The sequence below is a fragment of the Pangasianodon hypophthalmus genome, chromosome 18 (genome assembly GCF_027358585.1).
Source record: "Pangasianodon hypophthalmus isolate fPanHyp1 chromosome 18, fPanHyp1.pri, whole genome shotgun sequence".
Taxonomy (NCBI): domain Eukaryota; kingdom Metazoa; phylum Chordata; class Actinopteri; order Siluriformes; family Pangasiidae; genus Pangasianodon; species Pangasianodon hypophthalmus.
This window is the reverse complement of record NC_069727.1, coordinates 20,685,837-20,706,677: the sequence shown is the minus strand read 5'-3', so window position 1 is coordinate 20,706,677 and position 20,841 is coordinate 20,685,837. Positions and strand designations below refer to the sequence as shown.

Here is a 20,841-nt window from a genome sequence, read left to right as displayed (position 1 = left end):
ATAAGCAGGATTCAAGCAGGCACACGGCACCTCCACGGTTTCTCACATTAACCACAAACAAATGCTTAACTGCAATTTTACTCACGTGAAAACACACGTTATGTCACGGGAACAACAGTGTAGTGCAACGTAAAGACTTCCTGTACGTTAGACGAGGTCATGCTTCATAACAGTCCAACTAATCAATAATTAAAAAGTTTCCAACTAGTTTTATCATCCAATTTGCTCACATTAGTTGCTGCAGCACAGTGCACACCGCAGCCTTGAGCAAATGAAGGAGTCCAGACTTGCCAGTGGAAAGGAAAGTGTTTCACACACTCATCCTCGATCAATCTTATCTAATACACAGCTGAAGACTTTAAAGCATGTGAACAGCTGCTGATGCGTGCCGAGTTAATGCACACTACAGCTTCTGAAAACATGCGGAAGTGCCCGCGATGGTTACAGGCAGCTCAGGCGTTTATAACATGTGGAGACAGGACAGGAGAGACAAAAGCAGAGCGAGGCAGTCTAACGCTACCGACCGGATGACATCAGTGCAGCATTTTCAGGCTGTGAATGCATCTGCTCGTGTTTTACATCACCTAATCACCAGGACCGCTGGCAATATCCACACGACACAAACACAACTCCGACCGCAATTCCACCTCGGTTACGCATCAGGAGACACGCAACATTAAAAACCAAGGCCCGAAGTCTAACATCAAACCCACGTGATTATTCTGCTTTATTTTATTTCCCCTGCAAAAGTGGTACAGTTATTACAAATGCAGAAAGTATGTTATATAGATATAATTATATTTGTTATATATAAATATATTTATATTATTGTATCTGTTATACGTATAGACACTGCCAGCCCTTTTGATTGTAAACATCAGTTAATAAAATCTTTCCAGCAATGTGAAGTAGGTTAAAAGGTCTCAACAAGCAGCACACTGTGCCACGATCAAAAGAAATTTTGGAAGAAAGGAGAAGATGTATCAGTCTGGAAGGGGTTACAAAGCCATTTCTGAGGCTCTGGGGTGCAGTGAACTAAAGGAAGAGCCATTATCTCCAAATGGAGAAAACCTGGTACAGTAGTGAAGCTTTCCTGAAGTGGCTGGCCTAACAAAATTCCTCCAAGAGTGCAGACGACTCATCCAGGAAGTCATTAAAGAACCCATCTATGGACGTAGAGCGTAGAACATCTAAGGATCTTCAGGCCTCAATTGCCTCAGATAAGGTCAGTACTCATAATTCCACCATTAGAAAGAAACTGGGCAAAAATGGTATCCACAGGAGAGTGGCACAGCAAAAACCACTGCTAACCAAGAGGAACATAACTTCTCCTGTCGGCCAAAAAACAGCCTGATGACCCCCAAGCCTTTGCGATAATGTGCCACAAATTGAAGGAACCATGAATTCTTGAGGGAGAATGTCCAGCCATCAGTCCATCATCTGAAGCTCAAACGTAACTGGGTTATGCAGCAACACAACAATCTGAAGCACAAGAGCAAATCCACCTCTGAATGGCTCTAAAGAAATTAAACTAGAAGTTCATGCAAGCACCAGAACAGTGTTTTCCAGAGGACCAGGGATCGAAAGCTTGAAAACAGCTTTCACACTTTACCAAATGTACCAACCCTAATTCACACCTAACCATCACTCTGCAGCACGAAACCCAAACCGGCTGCTTTCCTATTTTCAGCGGCAACCACCAACAGGGCCTCAGGTACTGATACACACAGCAAGATCATGCTGGCGTGGAGTCTGATGGAGGTCAAGTTTCTATTAATGGCACAGAGCGGGTGGAGCGTGGCGGTGTAGAGAGCTGGTGTAGAGAGCTGGTGTAGAGAGCTGGAGTGAGGAGAGGACTCACACTGAACTGTATTCACGACAACTGGGTTTTTAACCCTGAGGTTAACTCCAGCAGTTATGTGTCCTGATATTAGGAGTGGGCCATCTGCCAAAAATATAGCATGATCTCTTCAGGCTGGATCACGACATGATCACAATTATTCTTCATGTTGTTTAATAAGACTATTGTACAAATGACTTAAAGCCAGAAAACTAATTTCATCTCCTCACAGAAGAAGAATAGAATAATAACAGAGACCACTTGGGCCAAACTATCTTATTCAGACAAATGTTAATAAAAAACACTTCACAATAAAATGTAAACAATTATTTCTAAAATAAAACCAACCATGGATAGTATATTTAAAATATAACACAAATCGCCCATTTTAAAACCATTAAACAAAAATGTAATCCATCTCTGCTAATGTATTCTGCATTTAAACATATTTAAATACTCACTAAATACTGTTTACAAATACTGAAGACATTAGTAGAGGTGATGAAGTTTATTATTTACTGTTTTTAAATATACAATCCACGGCTGACTTCGTTACACCATAAAATGTAAAGAAATTTGACAGCCCTAGTTTTTTTTTTTTAAATCAAATCAGCGGTATTATCGTCATGTTTTAATTAAAAGGTAACAGAGGATGGCTAATGTAGGATCACACAGCATCTAAATTTATAGTCAGGTCCATAAGTATTTGGACAGTGATGCAATTTTCATTATTTTGCTTCTGTACTCCACCACAATGGATTTGAAATGAAGCAATGGGACTGAGATGCTTCAGATGGGACTGAAGTGTAGACTTTAAGCTTTAACTCAAAAGGTTTAACAAAAATATTACATTAACCGTTTAGGAATTACAACTATTTTTTACAGAGTCTCTCCATTTTCACAGGCTCAAAAGAAACTGGACAGTTGATTGATAAGCAGTTTCATGGTCAGTTGTGGCCCGTTCCCTCGTTATCTCATGATAAATAAAGGAGATAAAAGATCTGGAGTTAATTAAAAATGTTGATTTTGCATTTGGTAGCTGTTCATGGGAACTCTCAATATGACTCAAAGAGGTGTTGATGCAAGTGAAGGAGGCCATCATTAGTCTGAAAAAACAAAAGAGACCTATCAGAGAGATAGCAGAAACTTTAAGAGCAGCCAAATCAACAATCTGGCACATTCTTAAAAAGAAGGAATGCACTGGCGAGCTCAGCAACACCAAAAGTCCTGGAAGACCACGGAAAACAGCTGAAGAGGATGATCACAGAATTCTTTCCTTAATGAAGAAAAACCCCTTCACAACATCAACAGAAGTCAAGAACACTCGGGAGGAGGAAGGCGTATCATTGTCAAAGTCTACAATCAAGAGACGCCTTCATGAAAGTAAAGACAGAGGGTTTACAACAAGATGCAAACTACAGGTAACACTCAAGAACACAAAGCCAGATTAACTTGTACCAGAATGATGGGAAGAGAAGAGTTTGGAGAAGGAAAGGAAGCGCTCATGATCCAAAGCATACCACATCATCCGTCAAACATGTGGAGGCAGTGTTATGGCATGGGCATGTTTGGCTGCCAGTGGAACTGGGTCACTGGGGTTTATTGATGATGTGACTGTTGATAGAAGTAGCAGGATGAATTCTGAAGTGTACAGAGCTATACTTTCTGCTCAGATTCAGTCAAATGCTTTAATATTAATATTTAATATTTATGACTATGTTAGTTTGTCCAGTTACCTGTGACCCTGTGAAAATGGAGGGACTCTATTTAATATTTTTGCTAAACCCCTCGAATTAAAGCTGAAAGTCTACACTTCAATCTTCTACACTTCACTGATGCTTCATTTCAAATCCACTGTGGTGGTGTACACTGTCAAACTACTTATGGACCCGACTGTATAATTCTTATCAACTCTAGATCACTGGACAGTCACTAGATCACTGGACAGTCACTAGATCACTGGGCAGTCATTAGATCCCTGGGCAGTCACTAGATAAGGATCGTCACTAGATCCCTGGGCAGTCACTAGATCCCTGGGCAGTCACTAGATCCCTGGGCAGTCACTAGATGAGGGTTGGAGCTGCTGAAGTGAAATTACTGCTCGGTGTGCCGAGTTGCAGTTTGCAGTGACTCACCTGAGCGTGGAAATTTGCCATGGTGGTCGTTTCAATGTCTTTCTTGCCAAGGATCTCCATCTTCACAGGAGAATTGGGGAATTTGGAAGAAAAATATTCCAGGAAGTCGGGGAGGTAGGAGGCGGCTCCATGGACGATGCCCATGACATAGTGCGCAGCTCCGTTATGGTCCTCGCAGAACGCCAGTGTCACGAATTCATGAGCGAACCGCTGCATCTCCTCGGGTGAGAGAACAGAGAGCTCGCGGCTGTAGGCGTGTACGACCAGGGCACCGCCGTTCGGCTGCTGCTCCACATGCACAAAACGGCCAAATTCCAAACCGTCTATCCCCGGGAGCCGAGAATGGAGCTGGGAAGTCTTCCCGCTGCCTGCTGTCCCAGTGTCCCCGGCTCCAGAGCTGGACTTCGTGCAGCCGCCCTTCTCCTGCTTGACAGCGGCAGTAGAAGAGGAGGAGAGTGAGAGTGTTTTACAGACAGGAAAGGGGGATTTGAATTCCGTCTCCGATTTGGACAGCATTCCTGGGAGTTCGGGGCTCAGCAGAGCCGAATACGGCGTTTGGCTGGACTTGCTGTACATCTTGGGCCGCTTGCGTCTCTCCGCCTCTTTGTGTTTCTTTTTCTTTTTCTTCTTAGCCTTTTTGAGCAGCAGCTCCTCAGCATTTGCCTTCGGTTTCTCCGTATCAGCTAGAAGAAGAGAGACAGGAGGATTAATCAGTGAGGCCACAGATGTAATAACAGACGAAATGAAACAGGAAATTGAAACTGTTTATACTAGGCTTGTGTGATATTGAGTGTTCCCTGATTGTTTCCTGTGATTTTCCATTTTAAATGATGACAATAGATGATTTAATTGTCCTGAACAGTAGGGGAGGTGTAACGATGTTATCAGCTGCGGCTATCGAGAAATCTTCATTCTGCAGTAATGTGCAGTAAACAGTTCTCCACTGCAATAACTGAAAAAGCTTTTTTTAAAGGTGTTACTGAGAGTAGAACCCTGCAGCACTATGACCTTCTTTCAGCTAATGCTGTTCTTAAGATGGGAAATAATTATTAAAACTAAAATTCAATATGATACAGTACAGTTTCAATACAAGACAAATAAACACTGGCTGGATATGTGCTGTAGGTTTCTGTCTGCAGTGAGGTCTGCAGTGAGGTCTGTAGTGAGGTCTGCAGTGAGGTCTGCAGTGAGGTCTGTAGTGAGGTCTGTAGTGAGGTCTGTAGTGAGGTCTGTAGTGAGGTCTGCAGTGAGGTCTGTAGTGAGGTTAGCAGTGAGGTTAGCAGTGAGGTCTGCAGTGAGGTCTGTAGTGAGGTCTGTAGTGAGGTTAGCAGTGAGGTCTGTAGTGAGGTCTGCAGTGAGGTCTGCAGTGAGGTCTGCAGTGAGGTCTGTAGTGAGGTCTGTAGTGAGGTTAGCAGTGAGGTCTGCAGTGAGGTCTGCAGTGAGGTCTGCAGTGAGGTCTGCAGTGAGGTCTGTAGTGAGGTCTGTAGTGAGGTCTGTAGTGAGGTCTGCAGTGAGGTCTGTAGTGAGGTTAGCAGTGAGGTTAGCAGTGAGGTCTGCAGTGAGGTCTGTAGTGAGGTCTGTAGTGAGGTTAGCAGTGAGGTCTGTAGTGAGGTCTGTAGTGAGGTCTGCAGTGAGGTCTGCAGTGAGGTCTGCAGTGAGGTCTGTAGTGAGGTCTGTAGTGAGGTTAGCAGTGAGGTCTGCAGTGAGGTCTGCAGTGAGGTCTGCAGTGAGGTTAGCAGTGAGGTCTGCAGTGAGGTCTGTAGTGAGGTTAGCAGTGAGGTCTGCAGTGAGGTCTGCAGTGAGGTCTGTAGTGAGGTCTGTAGTGAGGTTAGCAGTGAGGTCTGCAGTGAGGTCTGCAGTGAGGTCTGCAGTGAGGTCTGCAGTGAGGTCAGCAGTGAGGTCTGCAGTGAGGTCTGCAGTGAGGTCTGTAGTGAGGTCTGCAGTGAGGTCTGCAGTGAGGTCTGTAGTGAGGTCTGTAGTGAGGTCTGCAGTGAGGTCAGCAGTGAGGTCTGCAGTGAGGTCTGTAGTGAGGTCTGCAGTGAGGTCTGCAGTGAGGTCTGCAGTGAGGTCTGCAGTGAGGTCTGTAGTGAGGTCTGCAGTGAGGTCTGTAGTGAGGTCTGCAGTGAGGTCTGCAGTGAGGTCTGTAGTGAGGTCTGCAGTGAGGTCTGCAGTGAGGTCTGTAATGAGGTCTGCAGTGAGGTCTGTAGTGAGGTCTGCAGTGAGGTCTGTAGTGAGGTCTGTAGTGAGGTCTGCAGTGAGGTCTGTAGTGAGGTCTGCAGTGAGGTCTGCAGTGAGGTCTGCAGTGAGGTCTGTAGTGAGGTCTGTAGTGAGGTCTGCAGTGAGGTCTGTAGTGAGGTCTGCAGTGAGGTCTGCAGTGAGGTCTGCAGTGAGGTCTGTAGTGAGGTCTGCAGTGAGGTCTGTAGTGAGGTCTGCAGTGAGGTCTGCAGTGAGGTCTGCAGTGAGGTCTGTAATGAGGTCTGCAGTGAGGTCTGCAGTGAGGTCTGTAGTGAGGTCTGTAGTGAGGTCTGTAGTGAGGTCTGCAGTGAGGTCTGCAGTGAGGTCTGTAGTGAGGTCTGCAGTGAGGTCTGTAGTGAGGTCTGTAGTGAGGTCTGCAGTGAGGTCTGTAGTGAGGTCTGCAGTGAGGTCTGCAGTGAGGTCTGCAGTGAGGTCTGTAGTGAGGTCTGTAGTGAGGTTAGCAGTGAGGTCTGCAGTGAGGTCTGCAGTGAGGTCTGCAGTGAGGTCTGCAGTGAGGTCTGTAGTGAGGTCTGTAGTGAGGTCTGTAGTGAGGTCTGCAGTGAGGTCTGTAGTGAGGTTAGCAGTGAGGTTAGCAGTGAGGTCTGCAGTGAGGTCTGTAGTGAGGTCTGTAGTGAGGTTAGCAGTGAGGTCTGTAGTGAGGTCTGTAGTGAGGTCTGCAGTGAGGTCTGCAGTGAGGTCTGCAGTGAGGTCTGTAGTGAGGTCTGTAGTGAGGTTAGCAGTGAGGTCTGCAGTGAGGTCTGCAGTGAGGTCTGCAGTGAGGTTAGCAGTGAGGTCTGCAGTGAGGTCTGTAGTGAGGTTAGCAGTGAGGTCTGCAGTGAGGTCTGCAGTGAGGTCTGTAGTGAGGTCTGTAGTGAGGTTAGCAGTGAGGTCTGCAGTGAGGTCTGCAGTGAGGTCTGCAGTGAGGTCTGCAGTGAGGTCAGCAGTGAGGTCTGCAGTGAGGTCTGCAGTGAGGTCTGTAGTGAGGTCTGCAGTGAGGTCTGCAGTGAGGTCTGTAGTGAGGTCTGTAGTGAGGTCTGCAGTGAGGTCAGCAGTGAGGTCTGCAGTGAGGTCTGTAGTGAGGTCTGCAGTGAGGTCTGCAGTGAGGTCTGCAGTGAGGTCTGCAGTGAGGTCTGCAGTGAGGTCTGCAGTGAGGTCTGTAGTGAGGTCTGCAGTGAGGTCTGCAGTGAGGTCTGTAGTGAGGTCTGCAGTGAGGTCTGCAGTGAGGTCTGTAATGAGGTCTGCAGTGAGGTCTGTAGTGAGGTCTGCAGTGAGGTCTGTAGTGAGGTCTGTAGTGAGGTCTGCAGTGAGGTCTGTAGTGAGGTCTGCAGTGAGGTCTGCAGTGAGGTCTGCAGTGAGGTCTGTAGTGAGGTCTGTAGTGAGGTCTGCAGTGAGGTCTGTAGTGAGGTCTGCAGTGAGGTCTGCAGTGAGGTCTGCAGTGAGGTCTGTAGTGAGGTCTGCAGTGAGGTCTGTAGTGAGGTCTGCAGTGAGGTCTGCAGTGAGGTCTGCAGTGAGGTCTGTAATGAGGTCTGCAGTGAGGTCTGCAGTGAGGTCTGTAGTGAGGTCTGTAGTGAGGTCTGTAGTGAGGTCTGCAGTGAGGTCTGCAGTGAGGTCTGTAGTGAGGTCTGCAGTGAGGTCTGTAGTGAGGTCTGCAGTGAGGTCTGTAGTGAGGTCTGTAGTGAGGTCTGCAGTGAGGTCTGCAGTGAGGTCTGTAATGAGGTCTGCAGTGAGGTCTGTAGTGAGGTCTGCAGTGAGGTCTGTAGTGAGGTCTGCAGTGAGGTCTGTAGTGAGGTTAGCAGTGAGGTCTGCAGTGAGGTCTGTAGTGAGGTCTGTAGTGAGGTCTGTAGTGAGGTCTGCAGTGAGGTCTGCAGTGAGGTCTGCAGTGAGGTCTGCAGTGAGGTCAGCAGTGAGGTTTTCAGTGAGCTCTTTGCACAAACATTGCCGTGTTGTTCTTAACACTACTCCTGTGTTCCCGGTTCTTCACACCCGCAGTGGTAGGATTTTACAGTCACTGACTGCAACAGCTACTGAAGATCACCAGAACACCTGCTATGCTTCTCCTAGCAAGCTAGAGAAAGACTTCAGACTACATGCTTCATCATAAACACACTACTCTGAAGGATAGAGAGTAGTTACTAACACAGACGAACACCTACGCTAACGTTTGTCCACACAGTTCACTGCAAAGTAAAGATGGGTCTTCAGTTGAAACTGGATATCACTCGTGATTTTAATTTCTAAACGCTTCCTATGTTCTCTGACGATTTATCACATCAGTCTGTCTTTTTCACCAGGATAACCCTTAGGCTATAAAGGTAACACTGCTAAGGCATGTTAGCCATTGCTAGTAGTTACTAATCGAATAAAAACTGGGTAGAGTATGTCTTAGTGCCTCTCTCTCCCAGGCGCTGGACCGTGGAGCTGGAGTTCTGTAGCTGGCCCATTCACAGAGCCAGGACACGGGGTTTGGGTTCAGCTAGCAGATCTGGTGTGAAGCGTCTGGGTGGATGTGGTGAAATGTTTGTGACTCAGCTGTCATCACTGATCATAACACTCAACGTTATAAAAGCACAATAACTGAAACTTAGTAACAACACAGTGTCTGTGTGTGTGTGTGTGTGTGTGTATCTTTCAGACTCTTAGCAGTGTATAACAACAAAAGAGGTGCATTAGACTGGAACAAAATTAAACAAGGCTAATTAAACATTGATGCTCTGGCCAAGCTGACACTGGTGGGCAGGGTTGCCAGATCTCAGCAAACTGTCCACCACAACTACACTTTAAAAACCACACAAAGACCTGAACCGAGCCCAAAAAGCTCCAAAACTGGAAAAAGGGAGAAACATTTTTCTGCTTTTCCAAGTCTTACCCAACATCTAATTATTACTTATTTCTTCCATCCACAACCTCGCTTCAAACTTACTCAGACTTGGTGAAAAACTGCAAACCTGGCAACCCTGTTGTGACTTCTGAGCGGATGTGTCTGAAGCCACAGAGCTCTCTTTATCCGAGACGTATTTCTGAATCCTGTGTTCTGCTCTATACCGAGTGACCTCATATCTGCAGCTTCCCAAACACACCGGGCCGCTTCCCAAACACACCGGGCCGCTTCCCAAACACTGCTCCGCTTCCCAAACACACCGCGCCGCTTCCCAAACACTGCTCCGCTTCCCAAACACACCGGGCCGCTTCCCAAACACACCGCGCCGCTTCCCAAACACTGCTCCGCTTCCCAAACACACCGGGCCACTTCCCAAACACACCGCGCCGCTTCCCAAACACTGCTCCGCTTCCCAAACACACCGCGCCTCTTCCCAAACACTGCTCCGCTTCCCAAACACACCGGGCCACTTCCCAAACACACCGGGCCGCTTCCCAAACACACCGGGCCGCTTCCCAAACACACTGTGCTGCTTTCCAAACACTGCACTGCTTCCTTTAATCAGGACTCAATCAGTGTCCCGGGAACCACTGTCTCAAAGCAGCAGCACAGAGAGAGCATGTTTGTGTGTGCGTGCGAGTGTGTGCGAGTGTGTGCGAGTGTGTGCGAGTGTGTGCGAGTGTGTGCATGCGCGCGCGTGTGTGTGTGTGTGCGCGTGTGTGTGAAGAAGGCTTTAAATGTCCAGGTAAGTCAGACTGACAATACAACACTCTAGCAAGGAAACATTCATCACAAAAATCCTTGCAGGAAGTGCACACACAATGCGGTGCTATTTTAAGCCCTATGTTAGCGTCACTACAGCAACACGCACTGACTACAGCAGAAACACATTTTCCATTTATTAGCTGCTTATATTCTAGCGTTTAATATATGAAGAGTTTATTATCGAAACAACACGGTTAAATCAGGGCAGGTCATCCATCTGCTTAACTAGCTAGCTTGCTAATCCACGTTCCTCCTGCTCACTCACGCTTTGATTGCAAAGCTTTAGTCTTAACTGCAGCTCTCACTTTCAGCCCTCACCACAGCGTTCTCTTTCCAAAGACCAGCTCAGCTGGTGTGAAAGTCAGAATAAGCATGAATAAAAACTGTAATGTTTTCTGTTTCGGAATTTCATCATCCTGTGAAGGAGGTTTAATAGGAAGGCCACACTCCCAAACTGCAGATAAGCTCATGGGGGCGAATACTTATGCACAGCAAACCTGCTGCAGTCTGTGAAGGACCTGAACACACACACACGCGCGCACACACACTCGCACGCACACACACGCGCACACACGTGCGCGCACACACTCGCACACGCACACACTCGCACACGCACACACACGCACACACTCGCACACGCACACACTCGCACACGCACACACTCGCACACGCACACACACACACACACACACACTCGCACACGCACACACTCGCACACGCACACACACACACACACACACACACTCGTGCACACACACACAGACACACACTCGCACACACACACACACTCGCGCACACACACACACACTCGTGCACACACACACACAGACACACACTCGCACACACACACACACTCGTGCACACACTCGCGCGCGCACACACACACACTCGTGCGCACACTCGCGCGCACACTCGCGCGCACACACAGACAGACACTCGTACTCACTCGCACACAGACATACACACACACCCTCGTGCACACACACACTCTTGCGCACACACCAGCACACACACATTCGCGCACACGCAGACACGTGCACACTCTCGCACACACACACTTGCGCGCGCACATGCACACTCTCACACTCGCGCGCACACATACAATCGCGCACACACTTGCTCATACACACATCCCCTCGCGCACACACACACGCACAAGCGCGCACACACACACACTTGCGCACACACACTGAGTCATTACTAAGTTGGAATCAGTGTACTTTTCTAACGCTGAGTGTTTTAATCAGGTGTAAATGGAAGCCTAAGGTGTGCACTCAGTGTTTATCTGCGCTGGAGTGAAGTGTATGATCAGATTCCTACAGGATACAGATGTGCAGAAGCTGCTGGAGATCTGCAGCTGTAACTGCAGCTAAAGGTAATTCAGAATAATGAGTGAAGGGGGAGGAAATACTTACGCAGCCAACAAACACCTGCTTGTCCGTTTACTTAACCTTTGTGTCACAATAAAACACATTTTAAACGTAGCGTGTCGATAAAAATCCACTTCAGTTGCAGGTTCTGAAGACTACAAACTGCAGAAATGTTGAAGGGTTTAATAAAAGTTCACACCTCGGCTGAAGACGTTCAACTCCCTCTTTCACACCTCCACACGTTTCATCTCCCCATACACTTCCTGCGTTAAATCAGCTACGATATCGACTTTATTTATTTATAACAAATGACATTTATTTCAGCTTCTCTTTACTGTGTCAGGTTTCAGAGGCTCAGAAGCTTACCTACACTTGGTCAGTATTTGGAGATTTTGCCTTTTAATAGTTTATTTATTTTCACCGTAGGCTTCCACAAGCTCCTCGCTATACTCCGCTCGCTCCTCCTGACAGAGCGCAGCAGGTTCCAGCTGATGTCCTGAGGTGCTTCCTCAGTATTTCTACATAATTCTCCTTCCTCTTGATGCCATCTATTTTCTGCTCCTGTTATTTTTCTAGCGAAACACCTCCATAACATGATGCTGCCACCCCCATGCTTCACATTAGGGCTGGTGTTCTTCAGACTGAAAGCCTCACTCGTTCTCCTCCACAGGCAGCTCTGATCGCCAAACGCCTGGTGAGCACCTGCACACTTTGGGAAGAAGTAGGAGCTTCTTCCTCAAAAAAGTTCCTCAACTTTCCCTAAAAGTCATTACACCAATTTCTGTAATCATTTAGATACGTGTGGAAAATCTTTAGCTCAGGTGTACGTAAACTTTTACAGATGTGAATATCTTTCGCTCAGGTGTATGTAAACTTTTACAGATGTGAATATCTTTCGCTCAGGTGTATGTAAACTTTTACAGATGTGAATATCTGTAGCTCAGGTGTATGTAAACTTTTACAGATGTGAATATCTGTAGCTCAGGTGTATGTAAACTTTTACAGATGTGAATATCTGTAGCTCAGGTGTATGTAAACTTTTACAGATGTGAATGTCGCACGCCTGTGACTCACCTTTCTGCAGCAGCTTCACTTCCCCGTTCTCTCGTTTGATCTCATTCATCAATTTGTGTTTTTTCTTCTCCCTCTCTTTGTCTTTCTCTTTTGCCTGTTCCTTGTCTTTATCCCTTTCCTTTTTCTTTTCCCTCTCCCGCACTCGTTCTTTCTCTCGCTCCCTCTCCTTCAGTTTGTCCTTGGCGATGTGCTCTGGAAAAGAGAAAAAGAAAAGAATTTGGTGAACTAATTTCCAGAAATGGAGAAATGTCCTCACTCATGTTTACTGGAATAATGATTCTGAGCTTTGGCTGCTGTAACCGCGCGCAGTGATCAGGAAGGACGCCGCAGGAGCGCAGAGCTCTGGCGTATTATCACACCTACTGCAGCTATTACGCATCTCAACACCAGCGGGCCTCGCTCAGCCTTACTCAGGTTGCGTGTAAATGTTGAAATAAAAATGCCGAAATAAAGATTCAGCCAGATTTAGCAAAGTTTCAGAAATGATGATTTTGTTCTCTCTCTCGTGTGTATGATGATGTCACCCATGAACTACCAGGCACACGCGCACACACACACACACACACACACACACGGCACAGCTGACTGGCATTCGGTGACGCCGACAAAACTCCATTAAAGGCCGGAAAAAAAAAAAAAAAAAAACGACACACACACCTCAGTGGCAGAATTTCAACTATACGGCAAAAAAAGATTTTCATGTCTACTTGAACATGAATAAATATTATTCAGCAGCGTAACAGATCCAACACCCGGAGCTGAGTCACAGAAAAGGTGAATTAGAAGTGAATAAAGTGAGGTGAAGAGAAATGTTTGGAGATGAAGACAGAGAAAAAGTTAACATCAGTCTAACAGGTCGTCACTGAACATGGTGTCCTGGGTAAGTCTGTGGCAGAGGCAGACTCGTGTAAAAGCGAGGCAGTCTGTGAGGAATAAAAGGTCAGGTACGTGTATCTGTGAGCTCGCTGACGATCAGGAGGACGTGTCCTGACGCCTGGGGCTTCAGTCTGAGGGAGAGCGTGGTGCTGCAGCTCTAAGATCGGTGAAATCCTCTGCTGTAACACGCTTCCTCTCCTCCTGTTCTGTATCCTGTACGAAGCTTAATAACCTGCTGTGTGACTTCAGAGCAGAGCTACGGATAAAGCTGTGAATGATAAAGCTTCATTCTCAAAACGTGAACAGAGACTTAAATTAAGGAAATGAAGCAGCATGTTGTTCATCATGGAGACGTCACTGTACAGGAACTCGGTACGTATCTCCGCTGCTCACCACACAGCACATAAACACACGGCTTATATCTCTTTATTTACACAGCTGATAACTCGTTACGTTTATTTACACTCCACACTTCAGTGTTGCAGCGCGTGTTGAGTTAACGAGTCATTAATTAAAAATAAAATAAGTAAAGTGTTAGTGACTGCAGCTACAGCTGACCTCTAACCAGCTTCCGGTATTTTCTCGGCTGTAATGAGGCAACGTGTGTGTTTACTCCTGCGGGATCGCACGCTTTACGTTCTCTTTCTCCCGACACACACACACACACACACACACACACACACACACACACACACACACACACAGAGCGCAGCTGGCGTTTCGATATGAGCGCCCTTAACGCCGCCGAGTGCAGACGAGTCAGAACGCTTCAGCAGCGCTTTCGTTTAGAACTTCCCCAGCACTTTGCTCTGTAAAGCTCTGTGTGTTCTCGTGCTCGGTGTTCCTGCAGTGACACACGGCACTCGCGCTGTCGCGGCTCGTCTTCGCTGAGCAACTCAGTAAAATCAGGTGACACTGTGAGGTGCTCCGCATGCTGCAGCCCTCGTCACCTTAAAAACACTGGAGCTCTGTTTTACCTGCTGATCCAGGTTACAGCTGAGCTTTATTATAACACACTGACACACTGACGTACACACACTGACACACTAACACACTGACGTACACTCACTGACACACTAACACACTGACGTACACTCACTGACACACTAACACACTGACGTACACTCACTGACACACTAACACACTGACGTACACTCACTGACACACTAACACACTGACGTACACTCACTGACACACTAACACACTGACGTACACTCACTGACACAATAACACACTGACGTACACTCACTGACACAATAACACACTGACGTACACTCACTGACACACTAACACACTGACGTACACTCACTGACACAATAACACACTGACGTACACTCACTGACACACTAACACACTGACGTACACTCACTGACACAATAACACACTGACGTACACTCACTGACACACTAACACACTGACGTACACTCACTGACACAATAACACACTGACGTACACACACTGATACACTGACGTACACTCACTGACACAATAACACACTGACACACTGATGTACACTCACTGATACAATAACACACTGACGTACACTCACTGACACAATAACACACTGACACACTGATGTACACTCACTGACACACTGACACACTGACGTACACTCACTGACACACTAACACACTGACGTACACTCACTGACACACTAACACACTGACGTACACTCACTGACACACTAACACACTGACGTACACTCACTGACACACTAACACACTGACGTACACTCACTGACACAATAACACACTGACGTACACTCACTGACACACTAACACACTGACGTACACTCACTGACACAATAACACACTGACGTACACACACTGATACACTGACGTACACTCACTGACACAATAACACACTGACACACTGATGTACACTCACTGATACAATAACACACTGACGTACACACACTGACACAATAACACACTGACACACTGATGTACACTCACTGATACAATAACACACTGACGTACACACACTGATACACTGACGTACACTCACTGACACAATAACACACTGACACACTGACGTACACACACTGACACAATAACACACTGACACACTGATGTACACACACTGATACACTGACGTACACTCACTGACACAATAACACACTGACGTACACACACTGATACACTGACGTACACTCACTGACACAATAACACACTGACACACTGATGTACACTCACTGATACAATAACACACTGACGTACACACACTGACACAATAACACACTGACACACTGATGTACACACACTGATACACTGACGTACACTCACTGACACAATAACACACTGACGTACACACACTGATACACTGACATACACTCACTGACACAATAACACACTGACACACTGATGTACACTCACTGATACAATAACACACTGACGTACACTCACTGACACAATAACACACTGACACACTGATGTACACACACTGACACAATAACACACTGACGTACACACACTGATACACTGATGTACACACACTGACACACTGACGTACACACACTGACATACACACACTGACACACTGACATACACACACTGACACACTGACACACTGACGTACACACACTGACACACTAACACACTGATGTACACACACTGACGTACACACACTGACACACTGACGTACACACACTGACGTACACACACTGACACACTGACGTACACACGCTGACACAATAACACACTGACGTACACACACTGACACACTAACACACTGACGTACACACACTGACACAATAACACACTGACGTACACACACTGACACACTGACGTACACACACTGACGTACACACACTGACACACTGACGTACACACACTGACACACTGACGTACACACACTGACACACTGACACACTGACGTACACTCACTGACACAATAACACACTGACGTACACACACTGACACACTGACGTACACACACATACAATAACACACTGACGTACACACACTGATACACTGACGTACACACACATACAATAACACACTGACGTACACACACATACAATAACACACTGACGTACACACACATACAATAACACACTGACGTACACACACTGATACACTGACGTACACACACTGATACACTGACGCGCACACACATGCAATAACACACTGACGTACACACACATACAATAACAAACTGACGTACACACACTGATACACTGACACACACTAACACACTGACGTACACACACATACAATAACACACTGACGTACACACACATACAATAACACACTGACGTACACACACATACAATAACACACTGACGTACACACACTGATACACTGACGTACACACACATGCAATAACACACTGACGTACACACACATGCAATAACACACTGACGTACACACACTGATACACACTAACACTGACGTACACACACTGATACACACTAACACTGACGTACACACACATGCAATAACACACTGACATACACACACTGACGTACACACACTGACGTACACACACATACAATAACACATTGACGAACACACACTGACACACTGACGTACACACACATACAATAACAAACTGATGTACACACACTGATACACTGACACACACTAACACACTGACGTACACACACATGCAATAACACACTGACGTACACACACTGATACACACTAACACTGACGTACACACACTGATACACACTAACACTGACGTACACACACTGATACACACTAACACTGACGTACACACACATGCAATAACACACTGACATACACACACTGACGTACACACACTGACGTACACACACTGACGTACACACACTGACACACTAACACACTGACATACACACACTGACGTACACTCACTGACACAATAACACACTGACGTACACACACTGACACACTGACGTACACACACATACAATAACACACTGACGTACACACACTGATACACTGACGTACACACACATAAAATAACACACTGACGTACACACACTGACACACTAACACACTGACGTACACACACTGACACACTAACACACTGACGTACACACACATACAATAACACACTGACGCGCACACACATGCAATAACACACTGACGTACACACACATACAATAACAAACTGACGTACACACACTGATACACACTAACACACTGACGTACACACACATGCAATAACACACTGACGTACACACACTGATACACACTAACACTGACGTACACACACTGATACACACTAACACTGACGTACACACACATGCAATAACACACTGACATACACACACTGATGTACACACACTGACACACTAACACACTGACGTACACACACTGATACACTGACGCGCACACACATGCAATAACACACTGACGTACACACACATACAATAACAAACTGACGTACACACACTGATACACTGACACACACTAACACACTGACGTACACACACATGCAATAACACACTGACGTACACACACATGCAATAACACACTGACGTACACACATTGATACACACTAACACTGACGTACACACACTGATACACACTAACACTGACGTACACACACATGCAATAACACACTGACATACACACACTGACGTACACACACTGACGTACACACACATACAATAACACATTGACGAACACACACTGACACACTGACGTACACACACATACAATAACAAACTGATGTACACACACTGATACACTGACACACACTAACACACTGACGTACACACACATGCAATAACACACTGACGTACACACACTGATACACACTAACACTGACGTACACACACTGATACACACTAACACTGACGTACACACACTGATACACACTAACACTGACGTACACACACTGATACACACTAACACACTGACGTACACACACTGACGTACACACACTGACGTACACACAATAACACACTGACGTACACACACTGACACAGTAACACACTGACGAACACACACTGATACAATAACACACTGACGTACACACACTGACACACTAACACACTGACGTACACACACATACAATAACACACTGACGTACACACACTGACACACTAACACACTGACGTACACACACATACAATAACACACTGACGTACACACACTGACGTACACACACTGATACAATAACACATTGACGTACACACACTAACACACTGACGTACACACACATACAATAACACACTGACGTACACACACTATCACGTACACACACTGATACACTGACACACACTAACACACTGACGTACACACACTGATACACACTAACACTGACGTACACACACTGATACACACTAACACACTGACGTACACACACTGACGTACACACAATAACACACTGACGTACACACACTGACACAGTAACACACTGACGAACACACACTGATACAATAACACACTGACGTACACACACTGACACACTAACACACTGACGTACACACACATACAATAACACACTGACGTACACACACTGACGTACACACACTGATACAATAACACATTGACGTACACACACTAACACACTGACGTACACACACATACAATAACACACTGACGTACACACACTATCACGTACACACACTAACACACTGACGTACACACACATACAATAACACACTGACGTACACACACTGACGTACACACACTGATACAATAACACATTGACGTACACACACTAACACACTGACGTACACACACATACAATAACACACTGACGTACACACACTATCACGTACACACACTAACACACTGACGTACACACACATACAGTAACACTGACGTACACACACTGACACACTAACACACAGACGTACACACACTGACACACTGACGTACACACACTGACACAGTAACACAGACGTACACACACATACAATAACACACTGACGTACACACACTGACACACTGACGTACACACACTGACACAGTAACACAGACGTACACACACATACAATAACACACTGACGTACACACATACAATAACACACAGATGTACACACACTGACACAGTAACACACAGACTTACACACACATACAATAACACACTGACGTACACACACATACAATAACACACTGAAGTACACACACTGATACACTGACACACTGATGTACACACACTGATACAATAACACACTGACGTACACACATACAATAACACACCGAAGTACACACTGATGTACACACACTGATACAATAACACACTGACGTACACACACTGACACACTGACGTACACACACATACAATAACACACTGAGACACACTAACACACTGACGTACACACACATGCAATAACACCCTGACGTACACACACTGACACACTAACACACTGACGTACACACACTGACATACACACACATACAATAACACACTGACACACTAACACACTGACGTACACACACTGACATACACACACATACAATAACACACTGACACACACTAACACACTGACGTACACACACTGACATACACACACATACAATAACACACTGACACACACTAACACACTGACGTACACACACATGCAATAACACACTGACGTACACACACTGACACACTAACACACTGACGTACACACACTGATAAAATAACACACAGACGTACACACAAACAATAACACAATGACGTACACACACTAACACACAGACGTACACACACTGACACACTGACAAACACACACTGATACAATAACACACTGACGTACACACACATACAATAACACACTGACGTACACACACATACAATAACACAGACGTACACACACTGACAGTAACACACAGACTTACACACACATACAATAACACACTGAAGTACACACACTGATACACTGACACACACTGATGTACACACACTGATACAATAACACACAGACGTACACTCACTGACACAATAACACACTGACGTACACACACATACAATAACACACTGACACACACTAACGTACACACACATCCAATAACACACTGACGTACACACACATACAATAACACAGACGTACACACACTGACACAGTAACACACAGACTTACACACACATACAATAACACACTGAAGTACACACACTGATACACTGACACACACTGATGTACACACACTGATACAATAACACAGACGTACACACACTGACACACTAACACACTGACGTACACACACATACAATAACACACTGACACACACTAACGTACACACACATGCAATAACACACTGACGTACACACACTGACATACACACACATACAATAACACACTGACACACACTAACACACTGACGTACACACACTGATACAATAACACAGACGTACACACACACAATAACACAATGACGTACACACACTAACACACAGACGTACACACACTGACACACTAACACACTGACAAACACACACTGATACAATAACACACTGACGTACACACACTGACACACTGACATACACTAACACACATACAATAACACACTGACGTACACACACTGATACAATAACACACTGACGTACATACACTAACACACTGATACACTGACGTACACACACTGATACAATAACACACTGACGTACACACACTAACACACTGATACACTGACGTACACACACTGATACAATAACACACTGACGTACACACATTGACACACTGACACACTGACGTACACACACTGATACAATAACACACTGACGTACACACACTGATACAAT

At 45.7% G+C, this 20,841-nt stretch overlaps 1 protein-coding gene across 1 annotated transcript in view; it reads right to left on the bottom strand.

Annotated features, from left to right (window-relative positions):
- LOC113544590 (lysine-specific demethylase RSBN1L) overlaps window positions 1-20,841 on the bottom strand; it is a 44,763-nt gene that overhangs the window by 15,691 nt on the left and 8,231 nt on the right. Inside the window, exons 2-3 of the mRNA XM_026943477.3 lie at window positions 12,298-12,489; window positions 3,976-4,658 (exon numbers count right to left, since the gene is read on the bottom strand). Coding sequence (XP_026799278.3) covers window positions 3,976-4,658; window positions 12,298-12,489 — 875 coding nt within the window. The remainder of the gene's footprint in view (window positions 1-3,975; window positions 4,659-12,297; window positions 12,490-20,841) is intronic.